Source organism: Scyliorhinus canicula, chromosome 7 (genome assembly GCF_902713615.1).
Source record: "Scyliorhinus canicula chromosome 7, sScyCan1.1, whole genome shotgun sequence".
In the NCBI taxonomy this organism is placed as follows: domain Eukaryota; kingdom Metazoa; phylum Chordata; class Chondrichthyes; order Carcharhiniformes; family Scyliorhinidae; genus Scyliorhinus; species Scyliorhinus canicula.
The window spans coordinates 143905108-143923196 of record NC_052152.1 but is presented as its reverse complement, the minus strand read 5'-3'; the positions used below and the strand labels follow the sequence as shown (position 1 = coordinate 143923196).

The 18089-nt window shown below is 45.9% G+C and overlaps 1 protein-coding gene across 1 annotated transcript in view; it reads left to right on the top strand.

Moving 5' to 3' along the window:
• cdk5rap1 (CDK5 regulatory subunit associated protein 1) overlaps positions 1–7779 on the top strand; it is a 34557-nt gene extending 26778 nt beyond the window's left edge. Inside the window, exons 12-13 of the mRNA XM_038803068.1 lie at positions 5663–5803; positions 7292–7779. Of these exons, the coding sequence (XP_038658996.1) occupies positions 5663–5803; positions 7292–7405 (255 nt within the window). The 3' untranslated portion in view covers positions 7406–7779. The remainder of the gene's footprint in view (positions 1–5662; positions 5804–7291) is intronic.
• The last annotated feature ends 10310 nt before the right edge of the window (positions 7780–18089 follow it).

Sequence of the window (18089 nt, the reverse complement as noted above, 5' to 3'; positions counted from 1 at the left end):
TTTGGACAGGTTAGTGGAAGGTCGCCATTATTTCTCTCTGCTTACTTGCAATGAGTTTCTCACCTTTAAAAGTACACTAAGTCTGTATACAATCAAAAGTGATTCTGTCATGAGTCACATTCAGTAGCTTGAGGATCTGAAGAATTACGAGAATTAATTAAACTTAAATAAGCAGTAATGATTGAACAATGTGACTTCCCTCAAACATCACTAATGTCGGGAGTTGGGAAGATGCTGGAGTCCATTATCAAGGATTTTATAGCACAGCATTTAGAAAGCAGTGGTGTAATCAGACAAAGTCAGCGTGGATTTAAGAAAGGAAAATTATGCTTGATAAATTCTTTGAAGATGTAACTAGGAGATTTGACCAGGGAGAACCGGTGGATGTGGTTATTTAGACTTTCAGACAAGGTTTCACATTGCAGATTAATGTGTAAAGTTAAAGCGCATGGGATTATGGGTAGTGTCTTGAGATGGATAAAAAGCTGGTTAGCATACAGGAAGCAAAAAGTTGCAATAAATGGGTCTTTTTCTGATTGGCAGGCAGTGACTCGTAGGGTACCGCAGGGATCTGTGCTCGGACCCCAACTGTTCATGTTATATATTAATTATTTGGACGAGCAAATTTCTCCAAATTTGCAGGTGATACAAAGTTGGATGGGAGGGTGAGTTGTGAGGAGGGTGCAGAGATGCTTCAGTGGGATTTGGACAGGTTGAGTGAAGTGGGCACATGCATGGCAGGTGCAGTATAATGTGGATAAATGTGAGGTTATCTGCTTCGGTAGCAAAAATCGGAATGCAGATTATTATTTGAATGGATGTAAATTGAAAGATGTAGATACTCGGCGAGACCTTGGTGTCCTTGTGCAGCAGTCACTGAAAGCACGCAGGTACAGCAGGCAGTAAATAAGGCAAATGGTATGTTGGTCTTTATAGTGAGAGGATTTGAGTATAGGAATCGAGATGTTTTACTGCAATTGTATAGGCCATTGGTGAGGCCGAGTGGTGCATCTACGGATTTCGCTACCACAGAAAATAATTGAAACCAAAATGTTGTGTAATTAAGAGAGAGGGGGAGGGGGAGAGAGGGGGAGGGGGAGAGAGGGGGAGGGGGAGAGAGGGGGAGGGGGAGAGAGGGGGAAGGGGAGAGAGGGGGAAGGGGAGAGGGGGGGGGAGGGGGGAGAGGGAGAGAGAGAGCTCCTTGTGCGGGTTAGGTGGATTGGCCATGCTAAATTGCCCGTAGTGTAAGGTTAATGGGGGGGATTGTTGGGTTATACGGGTTATGTTTAAGCAGGGTGATCATTGCGCGGCACAACATTGAGGGCCGAAGGGCCTGTTCTGTGCTGTACTGTTCTAAGCCTATACTGCCTTTTTACATTCTGGAATTGTCCCAAATTCAAACAACAGTGTAGTTGGCTTTCAGATTATTACCAATGTCGAGTTCACCTCCTCTTCAAAATAATTCTTGTCCTTATATCCATGGAAACCACCTAAACTATGTGTTTCCATTTCATCTACCCATCAACGGTACAGATGCTCCCCTTGAGCCCTTCCAGCATCTGAGATCGTTTAAACTTTCCCGTGTTCAGAATCTCACTAAGGGGTGTTCTATATGGATTTCCTATATCCAGCAGCAACTGCTGATTGCTTGTTGAAGTATTAGACCACAGGTCACTTATAATCTCTATAATGATGGGTTTGTATGGCAATGTAGTAACTCCCATATTACTGCCGTATATGTGGGGCTGGAATCTCCATGCCGAAATCGCGTTTGGTGCGGGGGCGGAGAATTCATTTTTACCCAGGGTTCGTGGCCGGCGCCACTCCCATGATTCTCCAGACCCGGAGAATCGCTCACGTGTGGATTTGGCAGTGCGGTTTTGGGGGGGGGGGGGGGGGGGGGGGGCATTGACAGGCTCCCCAGCTATTCACTGGGAAAAACTGGCCGAGTTCCAGACGGCGTGGTTGTAACCACATATTGCCTGTTGGGAACATCGGGTGGCGGCTGCGGACTCGGTCCACGGCCTCCCTGGTGTGGGTGGGTGGGGGGGGGGAATCAAGTGTGGGGGGGGTTGATCTCATTGGCGGCGATCGGGCGGCTCAGATCCGCAGGCTTGCGCTATCTAGGGGGGGCCTACGTTTTGGAGCTTGCTCCGCGGTCCGAGTCCACCATGTCGAACGGCGCGGACTCTGCAGACCTCCGGCATGCGCGTGCGCGGACTCCCGAACGGACGTGCAGGGGCCGTTTCCTCAGCCAGATCTGCGAGCAGCTCCCCGGGGCCCCACTAGCCCCCTGCAGGTCGGAGAATTGCTCTTGACTTTATGGAGGAAAGTCAAGAGTGAAAAGCCAGCCTTTTTACACTGACATAGCCCCATATTTGGAGAATCCAGTCCGTGGAAGGGGATAAGTCAAACCCTAATGCCGAGACTTGTGAATGTGACCTCACATTCCCCCATCTATTTTGGCTCCTGTAACTTTTCAGTAGATGTCCACCCCTCATCCCCCTCGCTAGATTTTAGATTGGGCCAACTAATGCTGCAAAACTAACAGTCTACAAATACATTCTCAAATTCTTGAAGCTACTGCAAATCTTGTTCCTTTGTACTTACACTATCTATTCTGCTTGGGGCAAAATGGGTTTATTAATGTGAACATATCTGACAATGCAAACCTAGACTTTTGTAATTCCCAATTCTTGTAAAAATATAATCTTCAGCTGTTATCAGGCAAGGGTTAATTCTCTGCTTGCTTGGAAAGGGGTGGAGTAAAACTTTTCAAGTGGGCGTCACCACCCCGCTTTGTTTCGACCTTATCAGGAACATGACCAATGAACCGTTTTATTTAATAATCTCCACTCTACACTGTTTTTATCCTCTCGATCTCAGAATTACTTCCTGTTTCTTGTGTCCGTTGCGTCAGGAATAATAATTTGAACCTAACCAGATGTGTTAACTCAAGACCAATTCAAAACAGGATTGACTATGATCATTTCATATATCTCAAATTCCAATCACCCTATTGAATTAAAATGATCTCATTCTTGTCTGTGTGAATTTCTATCCAGATTAAAATTCACACGTTTATCGAAAATACCCTGGAATCATTGGTAAACATAATCTAGATTAATAGCTTTGAGAAAAGAGATTTGTTAATTACATTACCCTTTGTTCGCTGTTTGACTTGAATCTCAAAACCACAATGTCAGACAGATATCAAATCATACACAAAAATCACCACACACAAACAGAGGAATATTTCAGTGCTTTGGCCAAATGAATTATGGAAGCGTCCTTGTGATTTCAGTTCTAACCTTCCAAAGGCTCTATAGTTTGAAGCTCGCGGTCAATGCCTCAGAAAGATAAATCTTAGCAAGTTTAGAACATAGAACAGTACAGCACAGAACAGGCCCTTCGGCCCTCAATGTTGTGCCGAGCCATGATCACCCTACTCAAACCCACGTATCCACCCTATACCTGTAACCCAACAACCCCCCCCCCCCCCCTTAACCTTACTTTAATTAGGACACTACGGGCAATTTAGCATGGCCAATCCACCTAACCCGCACATCTTTGGACTGTGGGAGGAAACCGGAGCACCCGGAGGAAACCCACGCACACGGGGAGGACGTGCAGACTCCACACAGACAGTGACCCAGCCGGGAATCGAACCTGGGACCCTGGAGCTGTGAAGCATTTATGCTAACCACCATGCTACCCTGCTGCACCAGTTTATTAGACAACTGTGCAAACATCTGCATAAATTAACATAGGCAAACACATAATCATAGATACGTGATATTTAGGGCACTTTAGAACAAATCAACTGTCTGCTGAAATGGTTAATTTTCCTACAGAACCTAAAGGGGCAGAGAATGGGTGGAGAAACTTGTCATAACCGCGTCCCTTTACGTAATTTAACTTGGTTTGTTCTATTCCTTTGATTCTGCTCGAATTTCTTTTCTCTATCCTTTTGTTCTTTATACTGATTTTGATTTCCAATGTTTGTGTTTGAAAGGCTGCCAAATCACAAGCTGTCTGATCTTGATGCAGAACTGAATTCAAAAGTTTTTTTTCTCACATGTCGTGTTTAATTTACCAACTTAATTCATCCTTTACTTTATAAATTTCACTCTACCATTCACAGTGTTAGCTGTCTGGGAGAAATCAGTCACCACCCTATCAGTCTACTCTCCATCATCAGCAAAGTGATTGAAAGAGTCATCAACAGTGCTATCAAGCGGCACTTACTCAGCAATAACCTGCTCACAAATGCTCAGTTTGGGTTCCGCCAGGATCACTCTGCTCCTAACCTCATTACAGCCTTGGTTCAAACATGGACAAAATAGCTGAATGCCAGAGGTGAGGGGGAGTGACTGTCTTTGACATCAAGGCAGCATTTGATTGAGTATGGCATCAAGGAGCCCTAGCTAAACTTTGAGTTAATGGAAATCAGGGGGAAAACACTCCACTGGTTGGAGTCATACCTGGCACAAAGGAAAATGGCTGTGGTGGTTGGAGGTCAATCGACTGAGTTCCATAACATCACTAGAAGTTTTTCAGGGTAGTGTCCGAGGCCCAACCATCTTCAGCTGCTTCATCAATGACCTTCTTTGCAACATAAGGCCAGAAGTGCCGATGTGCAAACTTCAGAGAACAATGTTCAGTACCGTTTGCTGTGCCTCAGATACTCGAGCAGTCCATGTCCACATGCAGCAAGACCTGGACAAAATCCAGGTTTGGGCTACGAAGTGACAAGTAACATTCATGCAACACAAGAAAGAATCTAACCATTGTCCCGATTTTTAAAACCATGCACTCTAGTTCTAAATTCTGCAACAAGAGGAAACATCTTTTCCACATCCACTGAGTCAAGAACCCTCAGGAACTTCTATTTCAATCAAGTCATAGACATAGACATAGAATTTTACAGTGCAGAAGGAGGCCATTCGGCCCATCGAGTCTGCACCGGCTCTTGGAAAGAGCACCCCACCCCTATCCAAGGTCAACACCTCCACCCTATCCCCATTACCCAGTAACCCCACCCAACACTAAGGGAAATTTATCATGGCCAATCCACCTAACCCGCACATCTTTGGACTGTGGGAGGAAACCGGAGCACCCGGAGGAAACCCACGCACACACAGGGAGGATGTGCAGACTCCGCACAGACAGTGACCCAAGCTGGAATCGAACCTGGGACCCTGGAGCTGTGAAGCGATTGTGCTATCCACAAGGCTACTGTGCTGCCCACAAGGCTACCGTGCTGCCTTATTATGTCACCTATTATGTCATATTAAGTCACCTCTTGTGTTGCAATCAAGTCACCTTTTACTCTTCTGAACTCCAGGCAACAAATGCTGGCCTAGCCAGCGAAGCCTAACGTAGAGAAAATGACAAATACCCTTGGGTGTTTCTTTCCTTATAAATAATAGCTATTCTAAGGATAGACTGTAAAGTACTTTGAGATGATATTCCCTAATCCTTAAACAATTGAGTCGATTTTAGTTTTGTTTCACTTTAAATGTTTGCCCTAAGCATTGTAGAAAATGTAATACTTAACTTGTAATTTTTGACTGGTGTTTTATATTTGTAAATCTCCTTGAATTTTGTGCTACGTTTTAAAAACAATTACCAATTATTTCCCGTTGTTCCATTTTTCCAGACCAGTAAGCGATCTAAGCTGGAATTATGTGGGAGAAGTGATGGTAATGTTAAAGTAATTTTTCCCAATGTGGAGGTACCACATGACTGGTCATCTGGAATGCTTGCTCCTGTCAAATCCGGAGATTATATAACAGTGCAAGTAAGTGAATAAACTGACATTGCCGGAATAATCCTAGTCTGCAATGGAAATTTGAGAAATTGTCACATTTTTACAAAATTCTGAATTTCAAGCAAATGTTGCACAATAATGGTTTCTATAAGTCAGATTGCTGTCTTCAAAATCTTAATGGAAAGTAGCCTGTGTCTCTCCATTAAACTGTACTTTATTAATACACAATATTGCAGGAACATTGTCAGTCAACCTTCTTGAGGTTTGCTAAGAAGCCTTTTGAATAATGGTAATTTCATGGAGAGTTTTTAATTGCAAAAATTAGTGCATCTGCCAGAACTGACGACAACAACCACAGTGACATGCGAGGGTAGTTTCTGCTAACCCTATTCTTTATTTTGTTGTGGGGTTGCAATGGAAGTTTTGAAATGCGTGCACAGAGCATTCCCATTAGTCACATTATCACTTTCAAATGATGTTGCCGGGGCAGCATATAGTTGAGAAAGCACAAGGGGCCAAGTGGTAACACTGCAGGATTGGGAATAAAAGCCATTGCAGATGATTTCTCTGCCACTGACTAGATAGATCGGAATGCAACCAGGCAAGAGCAGTCCCACTCTACCTGGATGACAGGATGAGATGAGTTGGCGGAGGATGATGTGATTAGGGCAGCACGGTAGCACAACGGTTAGCAGAGTTGCTTCACAGCTCCAGAGTCCCAAGTTCGATTCCCGGCTTGGGTCACTGTGCGGAGTCTGCACATTTTCCCCGTGTCTGCGTGGGTTTCCTCCGGGTGCTCTGGTTTCCTCCCACAGTCCAAAGATATGCAGGTTAAGTAGATTGGCCATGCTAAATTGCCCTTAGTGTCCAAAAAATGGTTAGGTGGGGTTACTGGGTAACGGGGATAGGTTTGAAGTGTGGGCTTAAGGGGGTGCTCTTTCCAAGGTCCGGTGCAGACTCGATGGGCCAAATGGCCTCCTGCACTGTACATTCTGTGATTAACAGTGTCCAAGGCAATGGACAGAGAAGAAGAACGCTGTAACTGTTTTGGACTGAATGGCCTCCTCCTGTCCTGTAATGATGTTGATTTTGATGAGAGCTGTTTCACTGCTATGGAGCAGAAACATCAGTGGGGAAACATGATTTGCAGCAGGAATCACTGGAAAATGAGAAGTCGCTGGGTGATTTTATTTATGCAGTCTATAGCCTAGTAATCCTGAAGTCAATTCTATTGCCATTTGAAATAAGAATTAATGGTGCTTGACTGGAATTGAGCCTTTAACCCAAATGATTCTGAGGTTTTATCTGTACTGCACTTGAGTAACCCACAAGGAGGTGCCTAAGAGCAGCTCAGATTCACATAGATACTGAAATATTGTTTTTTATTCTTGCTGCTCTCCCACAAAAAAGGATGAGAACTGAGAATATATAAATTATTATAAACGCTTGCAATTATGTTTTTCAATAAAATACATTTTATGGATATATTGAATTCAACCTTTATGTCTATATTTTCAGATAACATCTGCCAGTTCTCAAAGTTTAAAGGGTACCCCAATCTGCCATACAACACTGAACGGTTCAGCAAAGGTGATACCTAAACAACTGCAAGCTGTCAGTAGTGGACAATAACATCTGTTCAGCACTGGATTGTGCTGAAATATAATTTGGAGAAAATATCGAGTTTGTGCTTGCGCACTGGGGTATTACTGAGAATTGCGAAGTGAAACCCGATGCATGCTTTCACCATCGAGGAAGTTCGGGACATGTCGTTTGGAGCTTAAACGCAAAGAACCAGTTTGTGTGTGTCTTTTAGATCCTGGCGTTTGAGTTTAAAATCTGAGATACGATAAAACGTTTCAGCTGCTTGTATTGCAATATGGAAACATCGGCACAAAAGAATAGTTGTAGAAGTTATGTTGCATGCATATTTTGTGATGAGGATTTCTAAATGTCTGCACACTGCAAAATGCCTGACCCTGAATGAAAGAAAACAATCAAGCTCACCATATTTCTTTCCTTTTTTATAAGTTTAATTGCTCAGTTATAATAAGAATTCTTACAGCACCAGGTTAAAGTCCAACAGGTTTGTTTTGAATCACTAGCTTTTGGAGGTGAATGGCTGATTCATCTAATGAAGGAGCTGCGCTCCGAAAGCTAGTGATTCGAAACGAGCCTGTTGGACTTTAACCTGGTGTTGTAAGACTTCTCCTGTTGAACGTTGACCTGGTGTACTAAGACTTCTTACTGTGCCCACCCCAGTCCACTAACATTTCCAGTTCCCGGGGCCAGCATGTGTGAAGGAAGTGTCTCCAGCTACATCTCCTAGAAAGCTGTGTTTCAGACATGGAGCAGCGGCTGGGAACACTGGAGCATCCGTGAGACGAAGAGTGTCGTTTATAGCAAGTATAGAGAGATGGTGATACCGCAGGCTCCGATTCCACAGGCAGGAAGGGAATGGGTGACCTCCAGGCTGAGCAAGAGAGCTAGGCAGGCAGTGAAGGAATCTCCTGTGTCCATTCCCCTACAAAACAGATCTACTGTTTTGAATACTGTTGAGGGGATTGACCTCTCGTGAGGAGGGAGGGTTGGGGGGGCGGGGGGAGCAACAACAAGCAAATTTATTGCACCACAGTTCGTTCTGCTGCAGAAGGGTGGAGTAAAAAGTGTGAATGCAATGGTTATAGGGATTCAATTGTAAGGGGATTAGATGGGCGTTTCTGTGGCCGCAAACGACTCCATGATGGTATATTGCCTCCCTGGTGCTAGGATCAAGGGTCCCTCGGAGTGGTTCCAGGAAATTCTGGAAGGGGAGGGTGAACTAGTCAGTGGTCGTGGTACACATCGGTACTAACAACATAGATTTAAAGAAAGAAAAGATGAGGTCCTGAAAGAATATTGGGAGTTAGGAAGAAAGTTGAGAAGGTAGTGATCTCAGGATTATTACCAGTGCCATGTGCTAGTCAGAGTAGAAATAGTAGGATGTATTGTTTGAATACGTGACTGAAGAGATGGTGGGAGAGGGAGGGGTTCAGATTCCTTGCCATTGGGACTGGTTCTGGTGGAGGAGGGACTTGTAAAAACTGGACGGGTTACACCTAAGAAATCTGACATGGAATTCAAAAGAAGCTTTTTTTATCCAAAGAGTGGTGAGAATGGTGAACTCACTGCTACAGGGAGTGGTTGGAGTGAATAGTGGAGATGCACAAAGGGAAACTAGAGAAGCAAATGAGGGAGAATGGAAAAGAGGGTTACAATGATAGATTTAGATGTGGAAAATTTGGAGAAGTCTTGATTTTAAAGTACCAGCATATGCTGGTTGGACCCAATGGCCTTTTTCTGTGCCACATAGTCCATGTAATGCCAACTTGGTCAATAGGCAACTCTGCCTAGAAACTAGAATGTGATTTTGTAGGCAAAATTTTGGGTAATGTAGCACTGCCAGGACCAAATCGAAAGCTGTTACTTCAATTCACTTAGCAAGTTGTTCCAAGTCCGCTTGTGCTCCTGCCGTTGAGTAACGCAAAAATAAACATGCCAATTACAAATCAGCTTTCATAGAATTTACAGTGCAGAAGGAGGCCATTCAGCCCATCCATCGAGTCTGCACTGGCCCTTGGAGAGAGCACCCTACCTAAACCCACACCTCCACCCTATACCCGTAACCCCACCTAACCTTTGTTTTGGACACGAAGGGCAATTTAGTATAACCAATTCTCCTAATCTGCACATTTTTGGACTCTGGGAGAAAACTGGAGCACCCGGAGGAAATGCACGCAGACACGGTGAGAACGTGCAGGCTTCGCACAGCCAGTGACCCAAGCCGGAATGGAACCTGGGACCCTGGAGCTGTGAAGCAACTGCTACCATGCTGCCCTCCTGGTAAAAGTGTCAAAATCAGTATCGCAGATTTGATTAACTTTTGATTAATGCTAGGAATGATAATTCTGCCCCAAATCTCAACTCTTTTTATTGTAAGGGCCTTTCCTGTTGAATTATTTTTTTTCCCCCTTTCTTTATTTTTGTTGTTATTTTGATCCATGGAAGCTGAATGGACATGCATTAGGTCAAGCTGGGGATGTGAGGAATTCAAAGTTACAAAAGAACACTACCAGCTTTAAACAGTGGAACTCAAAAATTTCCAGTACCCGAGAGATCGGTGGGACTCGCTTCGATTGGTGGCCAATAAATCGTCCAAAGGCCATTTTCTGTCCAGTAACAGGTGGTGATTGGGTCCTGACTGAGTGGTGATTTTCAGCGAGCCAAGGGAAGCACAGTTGAAGTCCTGGACCCTCCGAGGAAAGATGCTGTTCTGTCCCTTATGTTTTCTCCAGAAAGGCTGCATAGCTGTACACAGAATCTGAATGAATCTACAGTAAAAGCCTCAAACCAAAATCCTTGAATTGAATGTGCGATAAGACAACCATCGAAAACAAAGACTTTTATCCCCTTTACTTGTTATTTTCCTCCCTCTTCTCTGTTTCAGACGTGGGATGAGTTTAAGTGGGGGCATTAGGAATTGGATAATAATTGTATTTGCTGCATGTTATTTTTAATAAACGTAATTTTCTTTGAATTTGCAAACTGGTGATTAAAGTTTTTGGGCAGCTAAGGGCCAAAGACTTTGGGTGATTGTATAAGAATTATGTTTATTTCAATTGTATAGTGACTGGGTCAAGTGGGGCTGGAATTGACCATGCACTTGCCCAGGGTGTTGTAACACATTGTAATTCATAATGTGAGCATCACTGGTGCCCTTGAGCTGAGTGGCTTACGAGGCCACTGAGGGATCAACCACATTGTGGAGTCACACATAGGCCAGACCAGGCAAGGATAGCAGCCATTAGTGAGCCAGATGGATTTTTCTGACAATGATTTCATAGTCATCAATAGATTTTAACAAAATTCAAATTCCATTTCTGCAATGCTGGGATTCCAACCCAGCTCCAGAGTCTTACTGTGGGTCTCTAGATTACACCTCCCCATGGAGGTGAGCTGAAGAGTCTAATCATGCTGGTTAGGAAGCTTTCTCGTAACTGCTGATGATCATCCCAGGGTATAGGATTGTAAGACATGTCTCCTACAGTTGAAGGAAAGTTGAAATGCCTGAGAATATACAGGTTGAAAACCAACAAATGGAGTGAATGCCAAGGAGGAGTAGTAAATGGTAAGGGTTTGGATGTTAAGTGAGCCAGTAGGTAATTGGGTTTGATGCTTATGGTTTGTGAGTTTGTCATTGTTTGGGAACGAACAAAATGTGAGGACAAAGACACTTCTGTTGATAAGCCAAGCACCTGATAGCTGTGTGTTCCTGCAAGTTGAGGTTGATGGGCAGAGAAGGCCTGATTCACAACGGAGCAAGTATTTTGAAGGTTGATTATGGTGGGGGAAGGGAACCCAGAGATCTGCCTGAAGAATCTGAGATGAAGAGAATTGGAGCATGCTCATTAGCAATCTGAAAATAGGATATTTTAAAGCTTGACACGAGTGAACATTAAGATTCCAAAATATTAACCGAATGTGCAATATTTTAAATTAAATATTGAGGGCATTAATTTGAAGAAAGAACACTGTCAATGTAATTAAAATCTTACTAATCTTCCACAGTAAAAAAAGAACTGAAATTATTGGAACATTTTTAACCTTTTTGCTAACGTACTTCCTTTTTTTGTGGTCGGTTACTGTTGCAGATATGAATATATAAAAAGCTACTGGTTTTCAGAACTACCTTGTGACCAGCAAAATGCAACTGACTTATTTTCCATTTATTTGTTGTGGTACAAACTTGTAGGTTAGATCAGTGTTCTTCAAAGTTGGGGGCACGACCCACAGATGGGTCGCGGGAGGGTCGCAGAGCCGTTGTCCGCGACGCTCCCAATGGCACAAATCCCCGCGCAGCAGCCGGCTTTTCATAACGCTGGCTGCAAGCGGGCGCGAACATGTTAAAAAATATATAAATTTGGCCGCATTGCACATGAACGCACGATGATCGGCACGCATGCGCAGTGCAGCCTCTTTTTTTAAACGGTTGCAGCTTTTTGTTTTACAAGTTCTGTAGTGGTTTTTATTCATTTATATTTTTCATTTAATTTTTATTTTTTTAATTTATTCTTTTTTTTACAAGTTCGGGGGGGGGTTTATTTGATAAAATTTTACAGGAAAAAAAATTCAGAACTTTGGACGGATGGAGACTCCATACTTTCCGACACCGGAAGGCTTCACGTTCATCCAACAGGTTCCATTGGAGGAGCGTGAATGAGGGCCAGAGGGACCCAAAACCATTTCCTCCATTTTTGTCAGCAGCAAAAAAAGGTAAGAGAAAATGGTGGGTCGCGCAGGTCGGCCGGCCTGGGTCGCAAAGGTCGGCCGGCCTGGGTCACGAAGATTGGCCGGTTATTAAAAATGGGTCCCCAGAAAAAAAGTTTGAAGAACACTGGGTTGGATTCATGTCAATATTTAGATGTGAGGGTTTCCAAATTAACATTAATGACGACCTAGGATAGTCAAGAACTATCAGCAGGAATGGATGGTTCCGCTTTAAAGTTCCATTATATACATTATAATATAACCACGGTGAAGATGCATGGGTCTATGTATTGTACTACTTCCCTTCTCCAAATGATTGAATCAACAAAACTCCACCCCCTGCATTGGTTACACCCATCAAGTAAACTTGAGCAAAACGTTTTTTTCCAGACGGTATTGTTAAACGTATTGGGGTGGATTCTCCGTTTGAGGGACTAAGCGCTGATGGTGGGACTGAATGGAGTAGCATGGTGGTTAGCATAAATGCTTCACAGCTCCAGGGTCCCAGGTTCGATTCCCGGCTGGGTCACTGTCTGTGCGGAGTCTGCATGTCCTCCCCGTGTGTGCGTGGGTTTCCTCCTGGTGCTCCGGTTTCCTCCCACAGTCCAAAGATGTGCGGGTTAGGTGGATTGGCTATGCTAAATTGCCCTTAGTGTCCTAAAAAATGAGGTTAATGGGGGGGGGGGGTTGTTGGGTTACTGGTATAGGGTGGATACGTTGACTTGAGTAGGGTGATCATTGCTCGGCACAACATCGAGGGCCGAAGGGCCTGTTCTGTGCTGTACTGTTCTATGTTCTATGAATTGCGGGACTTCTATGATGACGATGTGAGTGCGACTGCCAGAGCAATTCAGGACATGCTAATGGATCAGCTTGTGCGCCACGTGGAACTAGTGCAATTCCAACAGGCGCCTGTGTCGGGTTCGCTGTGATCGGGTTTGGTGTTGGGGAACCTGACAAGCTGGAGCTGCATATAAGGACCACTCCTCACACACTCTCATTCCAGCCAAGAAGATGCCACCCAAAAGAGTGGCCCCGAGATTGGCAGATGCAGAGCTGGAGTCATTGCTGGATGCTGTGGAGGAAAGGCGGGACACTGTTCCCTGGGGTGTGGTGGAGGCTGCCACCCACCGATGTTAACCGGGCTTGGGCATAGGTGGTCGGAGGCTGTGAGTGCGGTGGGCCCCACGACACATGCAGCAGTTCAGCAGGTGGAGGTAGGAACCCTCCGAGAGAGCAGATGGTCGGAGGGCAGCCCGACCCCAGGGCCTAGCTGCCATACAGACAGGTCTCACGCTTCTGAAAAGGGCGGTCCCATCAATGCTGGAGATACAGGCGCCGAGTCGGGGACTGCATGAGAGGATGTCAGCAACCATCCAGTGCCTGCAGGTGCAGTTGGAGGAGTCCAGTCGCCTGCATGAGCAGTAGGCGCTGGCAACAAATGTGTGTTACCCATGCCAACACAGCGCGGGTGGCGTCAGCAGTGGGGGCCTTGGGTGCAAAGGTATTGCCCATGATTCAGGATTCAAAAGGCCTATGGCACTGCAGATGGTGGCAGGGACACAGGATAGGATAGCTATATCACAGGCAACCATGTACTAGGGCCAGATTGACATTACTGTGGTGCTCCAGAGGTGACCCAGTCACAATGGTCCATGATTGCTGGCATCGAGCGCATTGGCCTGGCGCTGGGAGACCTGAACCAGACACGGAGTGACGTGGGCAGCGTCCCGGAGTGACGTGGGCAGCGTCCCGGCTGCGGCCAAGGTGCTCGGGGGGTTTATGGACCAGATGGGGGGAGTGGATCCGTGGAGGTTTGCCAGGCCGGTGGCCAGAGAATTTTCTTTTTTCTCCCACGTCCATAAAGCCTATTCCCCGATAGATTTCTTTATAATGAGTAGGGCACTAATCCTGAAAGTGGAGGGAACGGAATATTCAGCTATAGCCATCTCGGACCACGCCCCGCATTGGGTGGAGCTGGAGTTGGGGGAGGAGAGGGACCAGCGCCTGTTATGGCGCCTCAATGTGGGACTGTTGGCAGATGAGGAGGTGTGCGGGCGGATCAGGGGGTGTATTCAAAGATACATGGAGGCCAACGATAATGGGGAGGTGCAGGTGGGGGTAGTCTGGGAGGCCTTGAAGGCGGTGGTTAGGGGAGAGCTCATTTCCATTAGGGCCCAAAGGGAGAGGAGGGAGAGATTGGTGGGGGAGATATTAAGGGTGGACAGGAGCTATGCAGAGGCCCCCGAGGAGGGGCTGCTTAGGGAGTGACGAAACCTCCAAATGGAATTTGATCTATTGACCACGGGAAAAGCAGAGGCGCAGTGGAGGAAAATGCAGGGGCGGTATGAGAGTATGGGGAGAAGGCGAGCTCACTGGGCTAAATCACTGGCTTTTCAAGCAGGCCAGCAGCACGGTTCGATTCCCGTACCAGCCTCCCCGAACAGGCGCCGGAATGTGGCGACTAGGGGCTTTTCACAGTAACTTCAATGAAGCCTACTCGTGACAATAAGCGATTTTCATTTCATTTCTTAAATGTGATCATGATGCCCTCGGTGGAGGGGGAAGCGGAGCTAGTGGCGGCCATGGACCCGGAGAAGGCCTTCGATCAGGTGGAGTGGGAGTATCTCTGGGAAGTGCTTAGGAGGTTTGGGTTTGGGGAAGTGTTCATAAGGTGGGTCAGGCTATTATATAGGGCCCCAGTGGCGAGTGTGGCTACGAACCGGCGCAGGTCGGAGTACTTTAGGTTGTACCGCGGGACGAGGCAGGGGTGTCCCTTATCCCCCTTGTTTGCACTGGCAATTGAGCCGCTGGCCATGGCACTGAGGGAGTCTAGGAACTGGAGGGGATTGGTCCGGGGGGGGGGGGGGGGGGGGGGAAGATGAACACCGGGTGTCGTTATATGCTGATGACCTGCTGTTATATGTTGCAGACCCAGTGGAGGGGATGGTGGAGGTTATGCAGATCCTTGGGGAGTTTGGGGACTTTTCAGGTTATAAGCTCAACGTGGGGAAGAGTGAGCTCTTTGTGGTGCATGCGGAGGACCAGGGAAGGGGGTTAGACAAACTACTGCTGAAGCGGGCAGAGAGGAGCTTTCGATACCTGGGGATCCAGGTAGCTAGGAACTGGGGGGCCCTGCATAAGCTCAATTTGGCACGGTTGGTGGAACAAATGGAGGAGGATTTCAAGAGATGGGATATGCTGCCACTCTCCCTGGCAGTTAGGGTGCAGTCGGTCAAGATGATGGTCCTCCCGAGGTTCCTGTTTGTGTTCCAGTGCCTGCCCATCCTAATCCCCAAGGCTTTTTTTAAACGGGTAAGCAGGAGCATTATGGGATTCGTATGGGCGAATAAGACCCCGATGGTGAAGAGGATGTTTTTGGAATGTAGCAGGGACAGAGGGGGGCTGGTGCTGCCGAATCTGTGGCTATTATTGGGCAGCTAATGTGGCGATGATCTCCAAGTGGGTAATTGAGGGAGAGGGGATGGCGTGGAAGAGGCTAGAGGTGGCGTCTTGTGTGGGTACAAGTCTGAGGGCACTGGTGACGGCACCGTTGCCGCTCCCGCCGACAAGGTACACCACGAGTCCATTGGTGGCGGAAACTCTGAAGATCTGGGGGCAGTGGAGGCGACATAGGGGCCAGGTGGGGGCCTCGGTCTGGTGCCCGATATGAGAGAACCACAGGTTCTGGGGGGGTTTCTCAGCTGGCATCGGGCAGGGATTAAAAGAATGGGGGACCTATTCATCGATGGGACTTTTGCGAGCCTAGGGGCGCTAGAGGAGAAATTTGGGTTACCTCCCGGGAATGCTTTTAGTTACATGCAAGTGAGGGTGTTTGTGAGACGGCAGGTGAGGGAATTTCCGCTGCTCCCAGCACGAAGGATTCAGGACAGGGTGATTTCGGGCATATGGGTTGGAGAAGGCAAAGTTTAGGAGATCTATCAGGAACTGCAGGAAGTGGAGGAAGGAGGCCTCGGTAGAGGAGTTAAAGGGTAAGTGGGAGGAGGAGTTCGGGGAGAAGCTGGATGAGGATCTGTCGGCTGATGCCCTGAGTAGGGTTAATTCCTCCTCCTCTTGCACCAGGCTCAGCCTAATACAGTTCAAAGTTGTTCATAGGGCGCATATGACGGGGGTGAGGATTAGAGTGGGGCGTTTTCCTTACTGGCATGTTTATTTGTTAAATGGGGGTTATTATATTTTGGGAATCCCATGTATTATTTTTGCTTGTTTTGTGCTTTAATCCTTTTTCTGTTTGGAGTGTTTTGTTGAAAATCGTTGAAAATTTGAATAAATATATTTAATTTAAAAAAAAGATTGGGGTTGCATTTAAGAATGGCGCCCCAAACCGTGCGGAGTCTTAAAGGGCATCTTCGATGGGGAGTTCCTTGCTAAGGCCACAAAAAGCGGCAAGTGCTGCTGAAAAGCGGGGTGTTTCTCAGCACTACAGGTGCCAAGAAACGCCCCGCTAAATGTGCCTTTAGCGGACTTTAACTCGAGCCTGCTGAATTGTGCCCTGAATTCTGTTCCAAAGAAGAGTCATGTTGGCTTCAACATTAACTGTTTCTGTTGCCACGGCTGCATGCAACACCTGCTGAGCTTTTCCAGCACTTCTGTTTTTAATTAAAGCAGAAGGGCGGCCTGAGGTACAGAGACAGTGAGGAATAGACCAAGGGCTGTGCATGCTGCATTGGGTAGCCTCTGGTGCTTTTTTTAAGGCAGTAAAAAAAATAAATCTGAAAGGTATAATTGTGGATGAGGGATCCTGTTGTAAATAGCTCAAATCCATAAGGGACTGTTGGCATTTTTCTCTATCAGAGAAAGACAAGTGGTTATAGCTTGAGGGACATCAATAAGCATCAAGGATGGTTGACCATGCATCTTTTTGCCATGGGCCTGTTGGAAGCAGGTAGATTATCAACCTGTTTGGCTGTGTAATGGACACTCGAGAATGAGGAATCACCCCAGAAAATGCATGATTGAGACCCAGCACGAAGCTGAAATGCAACGATCCTGCCAAAAGACACTTGATGAGCACTTCAATATAAAATACAACTATTTCTGTAGCCGTCATTGATGACTGAATGTGATTGTAATTTTTTAAAAGGCACCACCTGTGTCTCTTAACTTTGCTCCAATTTGTGAGGAATCTACTCTGACTTTTTAGAGTGGCCAACATTTTAACCAACTGCTAGTCTACTAATACGTTAATACACTTAAATTATGGCAGTTAGTTGGAATGGCCTCCAATGTTTGTCATGAAACTTAATGTTGCTTTTATTTTATTGCCAAATAATTAATGGTATGCAAACACTTTACACTGATATTTGGTTTGATATTGTGTATGTTTGTGTAGGGAAAATACTCATTTGAAGTCTAGATTGCTGATGATTAGATTAGGGCAGAATTCTATAGCTGTGACTTTCCATTACATTTCACATTATGTGAGCAATAGAATGCATTCAAGGAGGAGGTAAATTTAGTTTAGAGCAAATATGCTCCCATGCAGCAAAAAAGCGGGGCTCACAAATCCGGTGTCCTTCGGTGCCAAGAAGCATGTACGGTAGGGTAGGACATCAAAAGGAAAGTTGATGTGAAATACTGAGGGCTTAACACTGAAAAAAGCCTGGTGTCGCTGAGGAAGTGGGATGCCATTTTATTTTTAAACTTGCAAAGCAAAAGGGAGGAAGTGAAACAAATTTGCAAGAAAAATCAAGAAAGCGTGAAGGCTTTGTGTAAATACACAGAACAGGACGATGGCTGAGCAAAAGGTCATATCGAAAAAGGTAAGCTGCGTGTGGAGACAGAAAACATGAGGACTCTTCTTATTGAATACTTTGACCCAGATTTTCATCCTCTTGGTGGGAATTGTTAGTCATCAATTTTCTCATATCAGAATCCCATTTCCTACCTGGCAATGCCTGACCACATTAGATTCCTGATGGGGTGAAGGGGGCTCGGCTAAAGCCATGGTCATTACCTACAGATCAGATGTAAGTTGGAATGGAGATGG